This window comes from Anabrus simplex, chromosome 4 (genome assembly GCF_040414725.1).
Source record: "Anabrus simplex isolate iqAnaSimp1 chromosome 4, ASM4041472v1, whole genome shotgun sequence".
NCBI lineage: Eukaryota > Metazoa > Arthropoda > Insecta > Orthoptera > Tettigoniidae > Anabrus > Anabrus simplex.
The window spans coordinates 330975646-330998596 of NC_090268.1; the positions used below are offsets into that span (position 1 = coordinate 330975646).

General features: G+C 40.7%; 1 protein-coding gene across 5 annotated transcripts in view; it reads right to left on the bottom strand.

The window, feature by feature from the left end:
* LOC136871959 (putative uncharacterized protein DDB_G0291608) overlaps nucleotides 1–22951 on the bottom strand; it is a 609035-nt gene that overhangs the window by 39466 nt on the left and 546618 nt on the right. For all 5 annotated transcript variants that reach the window (XR_010859845.2, XM_067145717.2, XM_068227275.1 and 2 more), the window contains 2 exons: nucleotides 18254–18521; nucleotides 805–1098 (listed from right to left, as the gene is read on the bottom strand). Coding sequence is in view for 4 of the 5 variants with exons in the window: in XM_067145717.2 (XP_067001818.2) it covers nucleotides 805–1098; nucleotides 18254–18521 (562 nt within the window). In the remaining variant the exon portion in view is untranslated. The remainder of the gene's footprint in view (nucleotides 1–804; nucleotides 1099–18253; nucleotides 18522–22951) is intronic.

The following is a 22951-nucleotide window of genomic DNA, read 5'->3' on the forward strand; positions in this document are numbered from 1 at the left end:
TGGAGTATGCCTGACAGAAGACTATTTGACCATATGTAGTGAAGTATCCACCTGTAGCAAGCCAATTTCTCAATAAGTGCGATTTAGGCATTATTTGGCTATACAACAATTACGGTTAGAAAATACTGCAGGAACAATTCACCACACACTCTGCCAGTGTACTCTCTGTGGACAACTGGAGGCGAAACTGTTTACGTTCCTCCTGACCTTCCATCAGATGCATCAAGGAGCCATCAGATGTCACATGTGTAGTGGGAAGCATGGGACGTGCTGTAAAACTGTAGTAACCTGAACTCTCTCCGTCCTACTGCTTGTAATCACGGTGGAAATAACTTTACAATGCAGGGAAATAACATTCTTTATTTACAGAAGGTAAAACACTATTTAGGTTATTTTAGGTGTCAACCCCTCATTTAGGTTGTTTTTTTTAGGTGCAATAAAATTTGCATATTCTGTTCCAGGAAGTGTGAAACGAACAAATATATTGAAATTCATGAATTAAATAGTGAGGAAAAAACTAGGTTAAAACCTCAAAATCCAGGCCCTAGTGATAACTGAGCAAAAATTATTTGGCTGCCAGTCCACCTTCCAGGTGGGAAGACAGCAGCTAAACCAGCCAGTTAATCATGCAAGAAGAAGAAGAAGAAGAAGAAGAAGAAGAAGAAGAAGAAGAAGAAGAAGAAGAAGAAGAAGAAGAAGAAGAAGTTCCTGTTGTATCATGAGGAACCAATTCCCATAGCATATTTTAATGGTGGAGAAATATGACAAACATTAACATTTTTGTTTTATCACATTTGTACGTACCCTTCGATTCTGGGGTAGACTTGGAATTGTTCTTGCTACTGTGACCATTCCGATGCTCCTTGTGATGTCGGGAACGGCGCCGAGAAGAAGGAACACAATGTGGATCACAGCAAGGGCTGGCAAGATCATACGCCTCAAGACTAGAGTTGTCCTGGTTGCTGGCCTGTACACAAGGATTGCACAAATGGTGGGATGAGTGTTGCTGTGGTGGTGGAGCTTGCTGTTGCTGTTGACTCTCCTGATGGTTCTTACTGTGATTATTCCCTGAATTTTTTGAGCATTTTGTGGACACACCTGAAAGAGAGCATATTCCAGTTAATAATGAATTACTGTATTTACTTGCATATTAAACTAGATTTTCTCTTCATTTTTATAGCTACCATTTGTGACAACCTGCCATTTTGTGTGGTGAACACATGACTTTTATGCCTACATACCATATTAATTCATGCAATAGATGCCACAGCATAATAGAAGCACTCCCAATTTTCCCCTTAAAATTTTGGAAAAAACCATTTCCCCACTTACTGGATGCACTTTTTTTTTTTTTTTTTGTAATATTTAAAATCTTAAAATTGGAAGGATCGCAGTATGCAAGAAAACTTGTAAGCTGAGATCAACGGCTGCAGACTCAGTTGTGTTGAGCACACAATACCGTACTCTTTCTGCAAAGGATAACAATTATTTCCATAGCACATGGATAAAGGGGATGACAAGAGTGCAGTATTTTTTTTATAGTGTGTAGTAAGTATTGACGATAAAAAGAAAAGTAGGGAGGCACAGTGATGTTCACATTTTTAGACAACAATGCATGAAAAATGAGCACCTTCCAATACCACCGGACTGAGCCAGGATTGAACCTGCCAAGTTGGGGTCAGAAGGCCAGCGCCTCAACTGTCTGAACCACTCAGCCTGGCCCTTTAGATTATATTGAACCATTAAGAGGATTTTCACAAATTCTATCTTGAAATGGTTCCTATTATCAGTCCATTATACTGAGATCAATGAAAATAGTATTTCTACATTTGCATTGTTCTCTGGTATAGAAAAAATATATATTTTGCAAGTCTCAATAACTCGCAACTACAATCAATCGACTTACATTAATTGAACTACTTTGCCCATTTCTTACCACAAGGTAACTTGTTAAATTCAGAATTATTAGTACTCTCATTCAAGAATTGTTTGAAATTGCAGAACTGATCAAAAGATTTCACATCATCAATTTGAAAGGATTCAGCGTGCAAATACAGAATACATTTTTCAACTCCATAATATTCAATATCACTTTTCAGTCCCATCCACTTAAAACAGGCTTCCTTCAAAAATTTGTTATCTCCTGTCACTTGTCATGTTGTTAGCTGTCACACATTAACATAGCAGTTTTCTGACAGTATATTGCTGAGAGAGAAGTATGCAGTATACAGAGTGGTAAATAGCATCTATTATCACAATAGAAGGCAAACATAGAATAATCACATTTCTGTATATCGATAAGATATCGATTATACCATTGCGTATTGAAGAATACTTGTAAAAGCAAAATAGTAAAACGGATTACCCCAAAATAAACAGATTCACTATTTTTTTAAAAATGGATATTTTGGGTTTTTAAAATAAACTGCCCGGACAGTACTCGAAAAAGGAGGACATGTCTGGATAAAAGAGGACGTCTGGTCACCCTACTACCACCACTATCACCACCACCACCACCACCACCATCTTCATCATCGATTTACAGTTCCAGTTTCACCAGGTACTGTTGATAAGTCTCCTCCACCCTCCTCTCTTCAAGAATGTCTTATTCTTCATGACAACATCCACTGTCCTTCCCCTAGCTACAATGTCAGTCTTGACCATATCCATTCAGCACGTTCTAGGTCTTCCAATCTGGCATTTTCCTTCTAACTCTCATTCCATATTCCAAGTAACACTCGGGCTATTCTTGTAGGTCCCAACTTCATCACTTGCCCGAACCACCGTAGTCTGGATTACCAACTTTGACTAGTACATATTTCTTAATGCCAGCTTCCTGCCTCACCTCCTCATTTCTTAATTTGTCCATACTGGCCTTCTGGATAGTGGACCTTAGGAACTTCAATTCTCATCCTTGCAATCTTGAGTATCTCTTCATGTAGGTGCACGTTTTGATACCACAGGTCAAGATCGGTATGAACATAGCTAATTTTGCTTTCTTTGGAATCTTAACATCCTAAAGAAGGGTCCTCACATATTGGTAGAAGAAGGAACTCTCTTACATTGTGTTTGTGATCTCACTTGCTGTTATGTAGTCTCTGGAAACTGTACCACCGAGGTAGATGAAACTACCCACACTGTGCAACACGTGGTTAGTCTGATGCTTGTTGATTGACCATCTCCATTCATTGTCATCATTACAGTCTTAGTTTCATTGAACTTTAGGTTGGATTCCTGAAACTTGGCCTTCCACATGTCAAGTCATGTCTGCAGCTAGTCTTCTGTTTCTTCCCAAGGCAACTGCATTGAGTTCATCTAAAGTTTTCTTAATGTTGTTCATTAATCATCCATAACTGTGATAAACAGCAGTGGGAAACAGTGCACTGTCCTGCTGGATGGCACTCTGCAAAATGAATGCCCCTCTCAAACTCTCATACAAGAAGTAATATTCTTGTACAACTTCTGGACTTCCATTACAAGTCTTTCAGGCATGTTCCTCTTTCGTAAGCACTGCCAGATCTCCTCTTCTGTGACTCTGCCGTATGCCTTTTCAATATCCAGGAATACCATGATTCTTGCCTTCCTCCCGATACTTTGCCACATGTACTATGTACTTCTGAAGCCATCCTGCTGTGATTCTATGATGGTTTGCAGCCTCCACTCTATGATCTTCTTGAGAATTTTCAGCCCATATGACAGAGTTATCCCTCTACAGTTTGTAGATTTTTACCTAATTCCTCTTGAACAGAGGAATGATAACACCCTTGTTTCAGTCTGCACGTACCTTGTCCTTTCACACTGCAGTAAGCAATCTGTGTAGTTATTATGAACCCTGTACTCCTGCTGCTTTGATCATGTCTTCATTCACTTCATCTACTCCTGGTGATTTTCCTTTAGGCATAGTTTTTACTGGTGCTTCTGTTTCTGTCCATGAGGTAGAAGGCTCCTCCGAGCAGGCTTCCACATATCTGGCTCTTATGTTTCTCTTTACTTCTCATGCAACCAGCAGATGTTTGAAATGGTTCTTCAGGACCTCTCTGATATCACATTAATTTCTGACCACATTCTCAGTTTCATCTTCAAGTACCTTGATGGTATTCATCAGTTTCCTTTTGCCTTTGGCCACGCTATATAGTAACTTCATATTGATTTTGCAATCTTCATCCAGTTTGTGTGGAAATCTTCCAACTCTTCATCTCCTCTTCTTGAACTATCCTTTTCACCCTCAGCTTCTTATCTCTGTACAACTGTTCAAACAAAACGATGAAAGTCTATAATATTTTAGGTTAAATCCTTTGGCATTCTTTGGTACAATGACATCCTTTGTTGCAGAAAAAGATTATTTCTTCCATAAATTTTATTATTCAGCCTCAGTTTATCTTACAATCCAAGACACTAATCTCATGTGCTGCAGATATTTCATATCCTTTAAAATACAGGGTGTACCCGCGACGATGTTACAAACTTTCAGGGCTGATGTAGGATGGCAATGAACTCTGACACCAGCAATTTATAGGCTTCTTCTTCTTCTTCTTCTTCTTCTTCTTCTTCTTCTTCCCTTGCACTCTGCTTGGGATCCCACCTCTACCGCCTCAAGGGCAGTCTGAATTTAAGAATTTCATTTTGAAGTCCGTATTGAACCGAGAATAATAGATAAGTAAAATTAGAAATCCACCTTTTCAATACTAATATTAAACTAAATAATTTATAACATTAGAGCATTACGGTAGACTTGGGGTCGAGGGATAAAACTTGGGAGGAGGACAAGTACCTTGCCCAGGCGGCCTCACCTGCTATGCTGAAGAGAGGCCTTGTGGGGGGATGGGAAGATTGGAAGGGATAGACAAGGAAGAGGGTAGGAGGTGGCCGTGGCCTTAGGTTGAGTACCATCCCGGCATTTGCCTGGAGGAGAAGTGGGAAACAATGGAAAACCTCTCCCAGTATGGCTGACGTGGAAATCAAACCCACCTCTACTCAGCTGACCTCCCGAGGCTGAGTGAACCCCGTTCCAGCCCTCGTACCACTTTTCAAATTTTGTGGCAGAGCCGGGAATCGAAGCCGGGCCTCCAGGGGTGGCAGCTAATCACACTAACCACTACACCACAGAGGCGGACAATTTATAGTTTACTGCTCTAATTCTACGAGTCTTGGCACAATGGATATCACTGGTTTTTATGATGCAGTTGTTCTTGGATACTCACTCATTTAATAACAAACAGTTAAGAGCTCACAGAATGCACATGAAGTACTTGCATAGAATATTCGCAACAGACTACACAGAGCATTAACCCATTGGCGCCGACTCATGGAACCGTTCCGTACACCGCCATTTTGGACCGAATGCCGACATACAGAACTGCTCCATACCAAATTATTAACATTTGTAGTTTTAGTAAACAGCAAGTGATGAGTCTTGCGCCACATTGTAGATTACTCACTGAAGTTCAGTGAATCTTCATAAGTGTTGTGAAATGTAGGTGGCCTTTCTGTTCTGAAATCTTGCTTGCACTTGTTAGTAAATAAACATGGCTGATGATTATGTAGATATTGTAAAGTGATTAGAAAGTAATAATGAGAATGATTTTTCTTCAGAGACCTCCAACAGAAAGGAAGAAACATCCAGTTTGGTTTTTTGAATTGTGGACTTCCGGAACTTCATCTCAGATGCCTGCAACCTTGACAAATCTTTCTTAGTGAGGGTGCAGGTTTCAATACCATAGGTTAAGATTAGTATGAAGTACTGATTGAACATCACCAGCTTTGATTTTGTTGGTACTTTCGGATCCCAGAGGAGTGTTCGTACTTGCTGGTAAAAGTGAGAGCTCTTCTGCACTCTATTTGCCACCTCCTTTGTGGCTGGTGTATCTCGAGATATTACACTGCCAAAGTATGTTAAGCTTTCCACACTTTCTAGTGGACGGTTTCCTAGCATGATGTTCGCTGGTTGTCCATCTCTGTTTATTATAATCACTACTGTTTTGAGTTCACTTATCTTGAGATTGAACCCCTGTAATTTAACCTTCCATTCATTGAGTCTCGACTGTACTTGTTCCTCAGTTTCTCCCCAGATCATAACATCATCTGCAAAGGCCTTTGTATTTAGTTCAGAGGTTTTCTTGATGTTCTTCATTATGTCATCCATGATGGTGATAAACAATAATGGGGATAGTGCACTGCCTTGCTGGACTCCACTTCCAGTCTTGAACCAGGATGAATGTCCGTCACCCAATCGCACACAGCTGGTACAGTTCTCATACAGCATCTGAACTTTCCTCACCAGTCCCTCCGGCATATGTCTTTTTCTCAGGCATTCCCATATCTTCTCTCTTGCAATGCTGTCATATGCCTTCTCAGTGTCAAGGAAAACCATAAACAGATCTTCGCCTTTTTCCCAATATTTTTCCATTAACATACGAACACTGAAGATTAGGTCTGTTGTGGACCTGTTAGGCCTGAAGCCATACTGTTCCTCTTCAAACTGTGGCTCTAAGATAACTCGCAATCTGCTCTCTAAGATTTTCTCAAGAATCTTAAGCCCATGAGAAAGGAGTGTTATTCCCTGGTAGTTGGGGCATTTTCGATTTCCTTTCTTAAACAGGGGGATAATGATATCCTTGCTCCAATCAGTAGGTATCTTGCCATCTTTCCAAACTGCATTGAGCACTCTGTGTAGCCACTGTAAACCCTGGACTCCTGCTGCTTTAATCATGTCCGTGCTGACTTCATCGATTCCTGGGGATTTCCCTTGCGGCATCTTCTTAAAGGCTGCTTCTGTTTCTGCCCATGTAATGGCAGGTACCTCTGTGCAGGTTTCAACAGCTGGTTCTTTTGTTCTCTGATCTGCTTCTGTCCTGTTCGATAGGTGATCAAAATGATTCCTCAGAACCTCTCTGATGTCCTCCTCTTTCCTGGCCAGGTTTCCATTAGGATTCTCAATTGTTTTGATGGTTTCAACTGAATTCCTTTTGTTTTTGATCACTCTGAACAATAGTTTCATATTGCCTCTGCTGTCTTCCTTTTTTAAGTTTTTTTAGTTTTTGAGTAAATTTCTCCCAGTACTTTATCTTCTCCTCTTCTACTACTCTTAACTCTCAATTTCTTGTCCCGGTAAACTTGCTCAAGGTCTCTGATCTTCCTCTCGTCCCTTACCTGTTCTGGCTTGGATTTCTCTCTATCTTTCTCTTTGTGCCATGTTCCTTTCCTTTATTGAGGATCTTACTCTCTCACTCCACCAGGATCTCTTTCTTGCTTACTCTCACACTTGTCTTGCCGCAAACCTTGTTACGAACTCTCTACTACATTAAGACTTTTTATTCTTCTTACCGTCTGCCAACCTCCGCATTCTACTGCTGCATTGTTTTCACCGTCTACATGCTCACTCAGCTCATCACTGACTGTGCTGCTCCACTCCACTGTTGTTTCTCCGCTGTTACGTCACGCTTACGTACTCCACGTTCTAGTAACTTCTGGACTCGCCTTTCTGCCACCTATATAAGCGTGCTCCTGCCTCTCTTCGCTGGTCAGACATCGAGTGTGATTATTCTGGAATGGAAAGAGCAGCTTATTTCGCAAGCGGCTGGTCCGTTGCGATATTTTAAATTGTCATTCTGAAAATGCTACATTGAAAATCGTCGTACAGACTGGGTGAGCAAACATTTTAATTTCTTCATGTTTGGTGTTTCTATCAAGACTTAAAGACTGAACGATTGATTATTTAATGCCTTTCTGGCTTTGATTCTAACTAAATCCTCCAGACGGATATCTTTATTTGTCTTCAATTTCACATGGTGGACTATACATGGACAAATGTTAGGAGTGTTGTCACGTCATGAACTCTTGCTTGGTAGTGCAGTGGTCGCGCTCACTGTTAACTGATAGGGTTTAAGCAGCCTGAAAATCTCCCCCCCCCCCCCTTTTCCCTCCCTCCACTGTCTGTCTCCTTTTTTTCTTTCCATGGTTTTAACTCCTATTTTCTATTTTCTAACATGATCTAATTCTCCATTTTGGTTATCCCTGGTTGGATTTGATAAATAATTGTAAGTGTGGCCTTTAATCAGTATTGTGAAATTGTATTAACACCCCTTTTTTCTTAAGCGTTGGGGTTCACAAAAAATAAAATTGTGGTTGTGTCTTAGGTTTTGGAGAGACTCCTTGGTGCCGCTTGTAAAAATTTCTAGTCAAGATTTATTCTGATTGCATTCAATTGTAAAAGGCTGTGCCTGTTCTGAAATTGTTGTGATTGCATTTTTAAAAAGATATTTTTGTTGTACACTGCCTGTTCTAGTTCTTTATGGTAAAAAATATAACCTACTTAAAATTGATTCCCTTTTCTTTATATCTTTTTTGATGTTTGCTCTTTTTCCCCCTCTGTTTTTTTTTCTTTCTTATATTGTACTTAGCATGGACAACCCTCTTGGTCGGTCTGGCAAAGCTCCACTGACTCTGCTGATTGAAAAAATGCCATTTCTAATACACTAGTTTTCGTGTCACTGTTATCTAACGAGATTATTGGTTCTAGTATCCAGCACATGCTTTTCCGCGGTGTGACAACTTCCCTCCAGTAGAATGATACCTGCTTATTCTAGTACTGAGTTGCTCGAAATAAATACCGTTTTGTAACCTTTGTGCAATGGATCAATCCCATTATTATTACCTGTGGTGTGATTATATATCGTTTCGGTCATTCCTATATAAACTTATCATTATCATATTAAAAAAATTCTCCATGCCACATATGCTAGCAGACAATCTTTTTACTAATTATATGCCTTGTTTTCTCACTTGTAGATATGGCATGTTTTTCAGATAACTTTATAACTTCCCATTGGGTGAAACTTCCAATTCACCACTTCCCTCATATCATAATTTGTCCTTGCCCAACCCTCTCATTGGGGACTTGATTTCTTTCTCTCCTTTTCTAGTTCATCAATGGATTCTCCTTCATCTGATCCATTCAATGATGATACTAAACCTCCTACAGCCTTTTGTCAACACGTAATCTCTCCGTTTCCACTACCCCATTTTTCTTCTTCCCCTCACCTTACCTCTGTTGACAGTGCACTTAATATTCAAATAGTTAAACAGTCCTTGCTTCAGGTGCCTCAATTACAAGCTACTGATCCTCGCAGCTTGACCATTTGGCATTTTTCTGTTCGAAAATTTTTAAATATTACACTAGCTTCTTTTCCTCAACTAATTGGTCTCTTGTCTGCTAAAAAATACTGGTTTCTTTTCAAAATTTTGGCTCAATAATATGTCTAATTTCTCTTTTTGGTTTCACTTACGGACTGCAATACATAATTATTTTTTTTGCCATATGAGATTCGTTATAAACTAAGTACTGAGTTTGTCCGTCGCCACCAGCTACCCACTGAACCTGCACACGACTACCTTCTACCTTGACTCTTACCACCTATAGTGATGTATTAAACATTGCTCACAATACGTCTGAATTACTTTCAATTGTCCAATTCTATGCTGCCCCTTCTTTTCCCTTCTTTTCGTCAATTCTTGGCCATATCCTAAGTTCACAGGGTGTCGCTGTTGATCCTGACCAAGTCTCTGCCATTCACGAAATTCCCCCTCCTCAAAATTTGAAACAGTTGCACTCCTTTTTAGGTATGGTTGGCTTTTATGCCAAATACATTCCTAATTTCTCTCAAATCTCTGAACCTTTAAATCTCCTTAAAAGAAAAGGCATTAAATTTCACTGGGCTGTTTCTCAACAAACCACTTTTGATACCTTAAAATCTAAACTCTCTCCAGACCCCCTGATACAAATTCCAGATTTTACCTTACCCTTTGAACTTTCAACTGATGCCTCTGACATTGCTCTTGATGCCGTATTACAACAAACTAGTAATGGCCAAACAATGCCTATTTTAGCCGTCTTCTATCTCCTGTCGAACGAAAATATTCTCTGATACCATATGTGGCGTGGAGAATTTTTTTTACATGACAATGATAAGTTTATATAGAAATGACCAAAACAATATATAATCACACCACAGGTAATAATAATGGGATCCATCCACGGCACAAAGGTTACGAAGCGGTATTTATTTCGAGCAACTCAGTACCTAGAGCAAGCAGGTATCATTCTACTGGAGGGAAGTTGTCAGACCGCAGAAAGGCATGTGTCGGATACTAGAACCAATGATCTCGTTAAATAACAGTGAGACGAAAACTAGTGTATTAGAAATGACATTTTTTCAATCAGCAGAGTCAGTGGAGCTTTGCCAGACCGACCAAGAGGTTTGTCCATGGTAAGTACAATATAAGAAAGAAGAAAAAAAAACATAGGGAAAAGAGCAAACATCAGAAAAGATTTAAAGAAAAGGGAATCAATTTTAAGTAGGTTATATTTTTACCATAAAGGACTAGAACAGGCAGTGTACAACAAAAAGATATTTAAAAAATGCAATCACAACAATTTCAGAACAGGCACAGCCTTTTACAATTGAATGCAATCAGAATAAATCTTGACTAGAAATTTTTACAAGCGGCACCAAGGAGTCTCTCCAAAACCTAAGACTCGTGATTGATACACAACCACAATTTTATTTTTTGTGAACCACAACGCTTAAGAAAAAAGGGGTGTTATTACAATTTCACAATACTGATTAAAGGCCACACTTACAATTATATATCAAACCCAACCAGGGATAACCAAAATGGAGAATTAGAGCATGTTAGAAAATAAAAAACAGGAGTTAAAACCATGGAAAGAAAAAAAGGAGACAGACAGTGGAGGGAGGGAAAGGGGGGGGGAAGATTTTCAGGCTGCTTAAACCCTATCAGTTAACAGTGAGCGTGACCACTGCACTACCAAGCAAGAGTTCATGACGTGACAACACTCCTAACATTTGTCCATGTATAGTCCACCATGTGAAATTGAAGATAAATAACCGGGCGAGTTGGCCGTGCGTGTAGAGGCGCGCGGCTGTGAGCTTGCATCCGGGAGATAGTAGGTTCGAATCCCACTATCGGCAGCCCTGAAAATGGTTTTCCGTGGTTTCCCATTTTCACACCAGGCAAATGCTGGGGCTGTACCTTAATTAAGGCCACGGCCGTTTCCTTCCAACTCCTAGGCCTTTCCTATCCCATCGTCGCCATAAGACCTATCTGTGTCGGTGCGACGTAAAGCCCCTAGCAAAAAAAAAAAAAGATAAATAAAGATATCCGTCTGGAGGATTTAGTTAGAATCAAAGCCAGAAGGGCATTAAATAATCAATCGTTCAGTCTTTAAGTCTTGATAGAAACACCAAACATGAAGAAATTAAAATGTTTGCTCACCCAGTCTGTACGACGATTTTCAATGTAGCATTTTCAGAATGACAATTTAAAATATCGCAACGGACCAGCCGCTTGCGAAATAAGTTGCTCTCTCCATTCCAGAATAATCACACTCGATGTCTGACCAGCGAAGAGAGGCAGGAGCACGCTTATATAGGTGGCAGAAAGGCGAGTCCAGAAGTTACTAGAACGTGGAGTACGTAAGCGTGACGTAACAGCGGAGAAACAACAGTGGAGTGGAGCAGCACAGTCAGTGATGAGCTGAGTGAGCATGTAGACGGTGAAAACAATGCAGCAGTAGAATGCGGAGGTTGGCAGATGGTAAGAAGAATAGAAAGTCTTGATGTAGTAGAGAGTCCGTAACAACCTCTATTGCTTCTTTTATCAAGGTGTTTTGAAATATTGTCCACTCTACCTCACCACTCTCCACTTCTTCCGTAGGCAGTTGTCCTCTTACACGGTCTTGATAGTCTGTCCTTTTTTCAATCTGTTGTAGCTCCTACACCTTAATCTTAGGTAATTTCCTGGTTGTTATCTTTGGTACATTAATGTCTTTCAGATCTACTACTAATAATCGGTGGTCGCTATTGAGGTTCTCACTTGGAATCACCTTGACATCAGTCACAATTCTACTTCTTTCTTTATCTGCAATGACATAGTCAATGACCGTCTTGCTCTTTCCATCCCAGCTGTAATGGGTAATCTTTTGATCGACTCTTTTGTTGAACTAACTGTTTTTTACTACCAAACAGTTTCTAATGCAGAAGTCTAGGAGATGTTCGCCTTCCGAATTCCTTTTCCCATAGCCATGTGGTCCCATCACCTTCTCATAGTCATTCCTGTTTGTCCCGAGCTGTGCGTTGATGTCCCCGATGATGATTGTCCTCTCTTCACTGATGATCTCTTCTAGGTCTTCGAGAAACTTGTTCTTTTCATCTTGATTGCAACCCGTCTGAGGGGCATACACTTGCACCAGTATCAGCTTCTCTTTCCCAAGATGAACTGTTGCCTTTATTATCCTCTTACTTATGTACTGGATCTCTGTAATGCCATCTAACGTTTTAGCCAATATCAATCCTACTCCATTTCTCATCTCTCTGTTGTTACCATTCCAGTAGAGGGTATAGTTTTTCCTCAACTCTTTCTTCCCTTTACCTTTCCACATAGTTTCACCACAGTCTAATATATACAGTCGCGAAGCTCTTATAAGAGGAAGCTTCATCCACTTGACAGCTGGAGCGACACTAGCACCTCTAGCTGCGAGGTAGAGGCAACTTGCTAGCAGGCAACAGGGAACAAATTACCACTACAGTCTAAAATGGTCATAACTTCTGAACCATTCATACAAATAATGTCCTGCCAAGGTTATTGTAATCCTTATGAAATAGTGGAGGAGGTCAAACAATTTATTTCGATGAGGAGTTCGAGGATAATATCGAAATATGTATTTAATCTTAAGGAGTTATATTTTTTTACCGCAGACTATAACATAAAATCGCTTCTAGAGGGCAACCGGTTCGAAATAGGTATATACCATCCTGGGCTTTTTAGTAGAGGTTTCTATGCTCTACATTTCTTATGCTTACACTTGGGGTCTATTGTTGACAGTTCACACAGCGTAAGCCAAGAAAGCAAGTGATGACCATGGTAGAGCGGTGCGCTGGCCTTCTTAGCCCAACTTGGCAGGTTCGATGTCGGTTGGTCGCTTGCTACAGTCTAAAATAGAAGCGATTTTATATTATAGTCCGCAGTAAAGAAAAAAATTCCTATAGATTAAATAAATGTTTTGATATTATCCTCAAACTCCTCATCGAAATAAATTGTTTGACCTCTTCCACTATTTCATAAGGATTACAATAACCTTGTCAGGACATTATTTGCATGAATGGTTCAGAAGTTATGACCATTTTAGACTGTAGTGGTAATTCGTTCCCTGTTGTCTGCTAGCAAGTTGCCTCTACCTCACCGCTTGGAGAGCTGTAGTCGCATCGGATGAAAAATATCATCAGAGCTTCGTGACTGTATATATTAGACTGTGGTTTCACTCAGTCCTAGGATTGATATTTTCCTTCTCTCCATGATATCCACTAAGCCTTCATATTTCCTAGTCAAACTTAGTACATTGATTGTTCCTATTCGAGTGTGTTGTCTTCTCCAGGGTTGTTGCACAATCGCAAGGCTTGGCCTATCATCAGGCTGTAAGCCATCACACCTGGCGTGGGTCTGCGGGTGCTGTTGTCTATTCCGAGTTCTTTGTTTGCATCCGAGGCTTATAAGTGTTGAAAGCGAGTGCAGTTACTTTTCAACTGACTTGCTAGGCCTAACGTTAGAGAAGATTTTCTGTCAGGGTTATCTCCCTTAGCCTTTAGCAGTCCCCTGCCACATCTGCAAGGCAGCAGCTTCCAGTTGAATTTGTGTCATTTCCTACAAAATGGCTGACAAGCCCCCTAAGGGTGAACTCCTCGTCCTGTACTTTATTATAAAAGAAGACAACAGAATATTTTGCAAAGTTTGATAAAAAGACGTAAGGGCAGATAGAACTCATTACAAAACATTGTAATAGCAAAAGACACAAAGAAAAGTACCGGTGCCTTGTTTTGCTTAAAATCTACGTGAATTTAAAAATTAAAATAATTAAAATCAATGTGGATGGTTGAATGGGATGGTGAAATGGAAATTACTTCACAAGATGGAAGGCTACATCAGCCGTTGCTCCTCCAAGGACACAGTAGATTTGTCGTCAACAACAAGATTTCAGGGAAGCTCTTTTAATAATAGTATGACAGCAATCAGCTTCAGGGATCCTGCATAAACTGAAGTCAAGAGACACTTTTATAAAATTAAAATAACATTTGCCTTGGAAAGAGCTAATGAAGAGAATATCCTTGTAAAAAAAAAGAACAGTGACAAAGAACAATTAATTTTCAAAAACTTTTTTATTAGTAGACAACTAGAAAATTATACATCATAGTGGAAAATGTGCTGGGAACAACATTTTTTAAAAAATTTATGTTTAAATAAATAGATATAGTTTTAATATAGGTTAAAATAAGTAAATCCATTTTCCTTCCCATTTCACTGCCCCAATTCAACCATCCACATTGATTTTAATTATTTTAATTTTTTTAAATTCACATTGTTTTTAAGCAAAACAAGGTACTCATTAAGATCATGATGCAAGTATAATGGTGTGGCAGTGCGCATCCAGTCTACCGCAGTGACGTCACGCTGGTAGCAAAGCAAGGAAGGCGGTAACATTTCTCGCTCTGTGAAGAGAGCGCATCGTTCAAAATGTATTCGTTTACAATCGAGAGACAACTAATATATTACTACAGTCAGTTTATTATTATGTCATTAATATTCTAAGTATTTTACTCTTACATTTATGTAATGAATGCCTTACACATAAGCGTTATACGGTAGCTCTAGCAGTTTATAATGTTTGACATTTTCTTGGACGTTTATCTAATTTTCGTCCTGTAACTGTTTCAAGCGAATACAAGATCTTGTGCGCGCTAAGGTTAAACTCACTTCTCGAGGAATTTTCACCGTTGGCGGTAATTGTTTCATAGCTCTCTCTGTTAGTTTGTCAAATATGTAGGGTTCCCCGCAAAGGTAGCTACCGTGAATGTCATTAAATTCTTTCTCCATTATATTTGTAACTTTCAGCAACTCGTAACAGGGTCTAATTAAATTTCCTCTTGAGACACATTGGAGCCAGTTTGTTTGTTTGTTTGTGGCTGCCGAACAGTTGTACCTTTCTTTCTTTATCTGTTTACCCTCCAGGGTTGGTTTTTCCCTCTGACTCAGCGAGGGATTCCACCTCTACCGCCTCAAGGGCAGTGTCCTGGAGCGTGAGACATTGGGTCGGGAGATACAGCTGGGGAGGATGACCAATACGTCGCCCAGGCGGCCTCACCTGCTATGCTGAACAGGGGCCTTGTGGGGGGATGGGAAGATTGGAAGGGATAGACAAAGGAGAGAGAACGATGCGGCCGTGGCCTTAAGTTAGGTACGATCCCGGCATTTGCCTCGAGGAGAAATGGGAAACCACGGAAAACCATTTCCAGGATGGCTGAAGTGGGAATCGAACCCATCTCTAATCATTTGACCTCCCGAGGCTGAGTGGACCCCGTTCCAGCCCTCGTATCACTTTTGAAATTTCGTGGCAGAGCCGGAAATCAAACCCGGAACTCCGGGGGGGGGGGGGGGGGGAGGCGCAGCTAATCACACTAACCACTACACCACAGAGGCGGACTTGATTTTATTTTCATGGGTCATTAAAAATTTTATTTGCCCTGGAAAAAAATATGTTCGAACATTGAAGTAATTATCTCAGGAATGACATTTGCCTTTTTTAGTTGTTGTAGTAATTCCCATTCATTCTTCAATAGCTGTTCATATTTTTCCTTAAGACACTCTTTTCTCTTTCCAACAGTAGGATCTTTCTTCTAAAATCATCCAATTCGTTAGTTCCATTTTCTCCGTTATAGTCCACATTCTCTTCAGTTTCATCTTCCCTAAAATTAACATAGACGAGTTATTTATTCTTTCAGCTGAAAAAATGGAATGTTATATAACATTTAAACATATTTATTGTGTTTCTTCACTCACCTATTGAAATCAGCAGCTGGCGATCTTAGAAGTTCAGCTACATCCTTATGTCGATTTCTGTTTTTCCCTCTCAACCCTCTGCCACTATTACGAGTTAATATATTTCCTCCTAGTGGTATAGTCTCATACATCCGGTTTTAATTCACGGCTGCTTTTATTCCGATGATTTAGAAGTTGTTGTCTTAAAGGGATTTCAAAGCACGTCACAGTGAAATAAAGCGAGCAAACTCGACCTAAAGTAATAACGTAATAACAAACCTTGTATTAACTTAACACGGCATGTATTAAATAAAGAGTATTATAATTTTTCGTGTATTATAAATACGTACCGCGTTTCACACTAGATTTATCATTGCGCCGACAAGCGTTTTCCCACAGTCTGGCAAGATGTTCATTTTTCGGGAATGAAAAATACTTTGTGTATGATCCTTGGTTTTCCTGTAGTAGCTTAAACAGTCTGCTACTGCACAGCCTGGCATTTTCAAAAGTGTGATCTGTGCAGATTAATGAAAAGAATAAAAGCTTCAAATTATGTACGGCACGTATTTAATACATAACGCATGTTTAACTCGTTAAAAATACAACAGCGACAAGCCATGTAGCCGCAGAGCCAGTTTCTCGCAGTGCTCTCCGCGTGACGTCACCTGCGCAGAAGCAACGCATTTTCGTCTCTGTTACTGACACACCATTATACATCACGATTAAGATGTTTTAAAGAAGATAATATACTTTGTAATTTCACCTAAGCATTGTAATATAGCTGAGGATGTTCCAAATGGAACGAAACATGTACTGTAAGTGATTAATTGATTTGCTTAAAGCAAACATAAGTACCAAAATGGTGGAAATTTACTGTTATTGATTCAATGTAAATAAGTTTTGATATTCATAATGAAGCTGATTTCTTGCAACATCCACTTAGCCGAGCATCTCGTCTCCTTACTCCCAAGTTTTCCCAGCACAAATTTTTCAACATTTGAGTAACACTACTCCTTTGTAGCAGAAAGGAAATGACCACCCTACCGCACGTAAACTCTGGCTCAGGACACCTCTGCGGAGGTTCAGACCTGCCTTCAGGCAGAATACACCCTTACCTTACTCCTTTGTTGAAAATCACCCAGAACAAATCGTGCAGCTTTCCTTTTAATTTTTTCCAGTTCTTGTATCAACTACTCCTGGTGAGGATCTCATATACTGGAACCATACTCTAACTGCTATCTTACCAGAGACTTACACTCCCTCTCATTCACACCCTTACTACAACCCCTATGAAGATCATTCCTTATATATTGTTCCCCATGAGGTACTGTCACCCCATCAACACAATAATTAAAACTGAGAGGACTTTCCTCTTAATGAATCTTACAACTTTACTTTTCATCCCATTTACATTACATTCATACCATTGTCCGCTGTCCATCTCGACACATGGTTTAGGTCACCCTGCAGTCGCTCACAATCCTGCAACTCATTTACTACTCGATACAGTATAACACCATCTGTGAGTATCCTTATCTGTGGTACATTTTCAAGTCATGAGAAGATCAAGAATTCAAGATATTTGAGACAGATGATTATGAAACACAAGACGGTGCTTCCTCATAAAAAGGGAAAGTTTTTAAAAGTTCTGCATTTGACCTCAGGTGATATTCGCCTTAAGAATTTTGATTCGTATTTTCTAATTTTATTAATCCTGCATTAGTTTCAACAGACTGAAAAACTGCACAGTTATAGAGCAATTCAGCACGGTCAAAAATGAATATTTTAGTGGTTTTCTTGAAAAATACATGGATAATTCCCGGAGAATCCACCATAAGACAATGTTATCACAGATCTTGTTATCATAATGCTTTGAACCAGGTAAGAAACTCAGTACAAAACCAGAAAATATGGGTTTCACCAGACTAAACACAGATGTTTGACAGATTGTAACAATAATATTTTCATGGGGATTTTGTTGCCTGATCATGTTGAAAACAAAACATTGTTAATAACTAAAATACTTGAATAAATTAACCATTCTATGACTGGAAAAACCTGTTTGAAAATTTGATGCATCTGTATCTCATGTCCTACTGTGCTTGAATGGTAGCATGTTTATGAGTGAAGGCAACAACTTCCCTCCTTTCCACCATGACCGGCACAACAGTTGTCTGTGTTCTCCTAATTCCAAGAGTTTTGAGTGATCAGGCATGAACCCATACCGTATATCATTACTGCTTCTTGAAATTTTATCAGCATCCTAAATTTGCTTCCACAAACACCTCTGCCTCCTTTTCTTTTTAAATAAGAGGTGTTCTACTATATTTGTATACTAAAAGAAATACTGTTGTTGATATCTCACCAGGGCCTGCAGCAGCTATACCATTAGTCTGATGATATCCTTTAGATGCTCCATGGCGAGGCTGCATATCACATGCATTCTTCATAACATGGTGATGGTTAGCAGGGTCAGCATGAACCCGCTGTTGGTGTGGAACGTGAGAACCCGTCCAGCCAACAAGGTATTCACCACTACTACTAGTGGAAGGCTGTTGCAGTATGTAGGACCGGTACCGAGGATCCAAGTACTGATACGCCAACAGCATTTGCTGGGTCTGGGGTTGTTGTATCTACAAATATACATACATTTTCAATCAAAACTCAAATAGGCAAAAGGTTTTTTTTATAGTACTTAATTTTTTATTTTATACATTACAATGTTTAGTTATGAAGTTCAGGTGATATATACACAAGTGTACAAGCTAAACATTTTCCATCTTTATTATACAAAAAATTATATTTCTACAGAGGACTATGAATTTGCCGTACTAACCTGCCATGTTCTGAAGAAATTGTAAAGCACAGATACAGCATAGTAAGAAAGAGTGAATTCACCTCCCAGAAAAGGGTAAAATGTTGACCATGTGCAGACGTTACAGACAAGATATTCAAAATGGTAAAAACATTATGTTAAAATACAACCATCAGCATCATCCCTAATCTGAATGTAGCCAGGTAAGGAAAAATTTGGTTCATCCCAATTTGAGTAGAGCTTAGAAATTGTGAATACAAGAGCTGGTGTGAATTACCTGTTCAAACAGAACAGCATAAAGCTGCAAACAATTGGGTTTGAAATCACATACCAAACCAGAATCATCAGTCAACAATGCTGAAAGGTAAGGAAAGGTAAGGGTGTATTCTGCCTGAAGGCAAATCCAGACCTCCGCAGAGGTGTGTCTGAACCGGGGTTTACGTACAGTAGGGTGGCCAGTTACTTTCCTCTCCTCCATTCCCTTACCACCAACAGCGTGGGCCAACCCATCCAAACCTTGACCACGCCCAATGTTGCTTAACTTCGGAGATCTCACGGGATCATGAGATAGAAACACTTGCTCATGTTTTGGGATCTTACCATTGTGAAGAGATGCTGTGGAACATCTGGGATAGTAAGATTTGGTCCTTAATAGCAAATTCTTTGAGAAAAATAAAGAATATACACTGACTGACAGAGCAAATGCAACACCAAGAAGGAGTGGTCAGAACTTTATGCCAATTGCAGGGTAGACTGACGTCACTGAGGTATGCTCATGATGTGAAATGCGCCGCTGTGCTGCGCACGTAGCGAACGATAAATGGGACACGGCGTTGGCGAATGGCCCATTTCGTACCGTGATTTCTCAGCCGACAGTCATTGTAGAACGTGTTGTCGTGTGCCACAGGACACGTGTATAGCTAAGAATGCCAGGCCGCCGTCAATGGAGGCATTTCCAGTAGGCAGACGACTTTACGAGGGGTATGGTGATCAGGCTGAGAAGGGCAGGTTGGTCGCTTCGTCAAATCGCAGCCGATACCCATAGGGATGTGTCCACGGTGCAGTGCCTGTGGCGAAGATGGTTGGCGCAGGGACATGTGGCACGTGCGAGGGGTCCAGGTGCAGCCCGAGTGACGTCAGCACGCGAGGATCGGCGCATCCGCCACCAAGCGGTGGCAGCCCCGCACGCCACGTCAACCGCCATTCTTCAGCATGTGCAAGACACCCTGGCTGTTCCAATATTGACCAGAACAATTTCCCGTCGATTGGTTGAAGGAGGCCTCCACTCCCGGCGTCGGCTCAGAAGACTACCATTGACTCCACAGCATAGACGTGCACGCCTGGCATGGTGCCGGGCTAGAGCGACTTGGATGAGGGAATGGCGAAACGTTGTGTTCTCCGATGAGTCACGCTTCTGTTCTGTCAGTGATAGTCACCGCAGACGAGTGTGGCGTCGGCGTGGAGAAAGGTCAAATCCGGCAGTAACTGTGGAGCGCCCTACCGCTAGACAACGCGGCATCATGGTTTGGGGTGCTATTGCGTATGATTCCACGTCACCTCTAGTGCGTATTCAAGGCACGTTAAATGCCCACCGCTACGTGCAGCATGTGCTGCGGCCGGTGGCACTCCCGTACCTTCAGGGGCTGCCCAATACTCTGTTTCAGCAGGATAATGCCCGCCCACACACTGCTCGCATTTCCCAACAGGCTCTACGAGGTGTACAGATGCTTCCGTGGCCAGCGTACTCTCCGGATCTTTCACCAATCGAACACGTGTGGGATCTCATTGGACGCCGTTTGCAAACTCTGCCCCAGCCTCGTACGGACGACCAACTGTGGCAAATGGTTGACAGAGAATGGAGAACCATCCCTCAGGACACCATCCGCACTCTTATTGACTCTGTACCTCGACGTGTTTCTGCGTGCATCGCCGCTCGCGGTGGTCCTACATCCTACTGAGTCGATGCCGTGCGCATTGTGTAACCTGCATATCGGTTTGAAATAAACATCAATTATTCGTCCGTGCCGTCTCTGTTTTTTCCCCAACTTTCATCCCTTTCGAACCACTCCTTCTTGGTGTTGCATTTGCTCTGTCAGTCAGTGTATATAGGCCTATCTCTGGTGTTAAATTGAAAATATATAAAGAATCTTTCGTTGCTCACTGCCAACTGTTGATGGATGCAGAAATTGTAAAATTAGCTTACAGTGATGTGGATGGTGCAAAGTAATAACATTGACAGAGGGGGGATTGGGCAGCAACTATGTACTTAGGTCATAGTCACGAATGTTTAACTGGAAAAAAAAAAAAAAAAAAAAAAAATAGATGTTATAAAGTACAAAGTACCGTATTTCACGGCATAATCGTCGCCACCGCGTAATCGTCGCATCCTTTATTTTCAATACAAAAATCGGACTTTAAACCTTTAATTACATAATCGTCGCACGTCCAAATTTTGTTCACTAATCTGGTTAAAAGGTAAATGGAACTGCAATGTAAGTTGCACATGAATGCGCAATTTAAATACGTGTATGGTTTATGGGCAATTTGGCAACACAGTCACGTTTGCGACCTGTTGCACAACGTATAAATAAATAATACCGGTATATGTACGACGCATGGCTTACCGGTAGACTATCGGCAGTTTGACAACGTGGTCGCGAGACAGTGTACTATTTATTCACCGCCTACATATTATGCTTACTGGTAGGCTATCGGCAGTTTGACAACGTGGTCGCGAGACAGTGTACTATTTATTCACCACCTACATATTATGAGTTCCCATTTGAAATACGTAAGGCTGTAAGTTATCGCTTATCGGCAACGTCGCCAGGAAATACCGGCTAGGTAGGTTGAATGGACCTCGAACCAGCCCTCAGATACAGGTAAAATTCCCTGACCCGGCCGTGAATTGAACCCGAGGCCTCCGTGTAAGAGGCAAGCACGCTACCCCTACACCATGGGGCCGGCTCCTGTGTTATTGCGCACGAAGTGAAATCCAAGACGATAACGCAGATTTCCACGGAATTATTCAGCCGAATTATTTACGATGTCTCAGTTGTCATCGCTAGACTCTTATCTTACTACTACGTCATAAGTGTCCGGGCATGGGATGAAAACTTTTATCCAAGCAGTCAAGATAATTATTATCCAATGCTATTAAAGTTTTATTTTATAAACTCGTCAGTAATGTAATGTAAAATCAACAATAACTGGGAAGAAATATTAACCTTAATTACCGTATGTTTAAAAGAAATTGAAAAAAAATGAATGTTTGTTACTGACGTCTCGGAATACAGTCAACTATACAGTAGATCTACACCGCGCTAGCTAGAGCTCCGGTTTGCGAGCTTTGCGCAAGCGCAGTAGTGTGTCGCAACCAACGAGCTAAACTGATAAATTGTTGCATGGTTCCTTGCTGCCTAACAGTATTGGCTGCTCTGAAATGGACAGATCACAGATGCATTCATTTGTTTCAGATTTATGTGATTACTGTAGACATGTGTGCGTGAGAATTTAAGTTTTTAATTTGTGTTTTGGGTGTTTGCAGAAATAATTTGTTTTAATAGTGAACAATTACGGAAAGTCATTTATATCGCAAAACATTAACGTGTGAAGCATTTATAAGCGATTATGGGTAAATATAGAAACTATTCTGCGGGCTTCAAGCTAAGCGTAATTGCCTTCGCTGAACAGCACGGGAACAGAGCTACAGAAAGAAAATTTTCTGTGAGTGAAAAGTTGGTGCGTGACTGGCTGAAAGTAAAAAACAAGCTAAAAAGCACAAACCCTTCTAGATGCGCGTTTAGAGGTCCTAAAACAGGGAAGTTTCCTATAATTGACGAAGAAGTGTTTAGGTACGTCAGTGAAATACGTAACAATGGCTGCAGTGTATCATATGAAATCTTACAAATTAAGGGACAGGAGGTAGCGCGCAAACACAACATACCGGTAACTCAGTTTAAGGCGACTCGTGGGTGGATTAAGGGGTTCATGCGACGACACAATCTGTCAGTGCGAAGGAGAACAACACTAAGCCAAAAGTTGCCTGCTGATTACACGGACAAGATTGTAAATTTTCACCGATTTGTCATACGTTTGCGCAAGGAAACTTCGTACTTGCTTTCTCAAATCGGTAATGCCGATCAGACTCCAATCTTTTTCGATATGCCTCGCAACAGCACTATTGCGCTAAAAGGATCACGGAGTGTATTAATGAAAACCAGCGGTAGTGAGAAGTTGCGATGCACG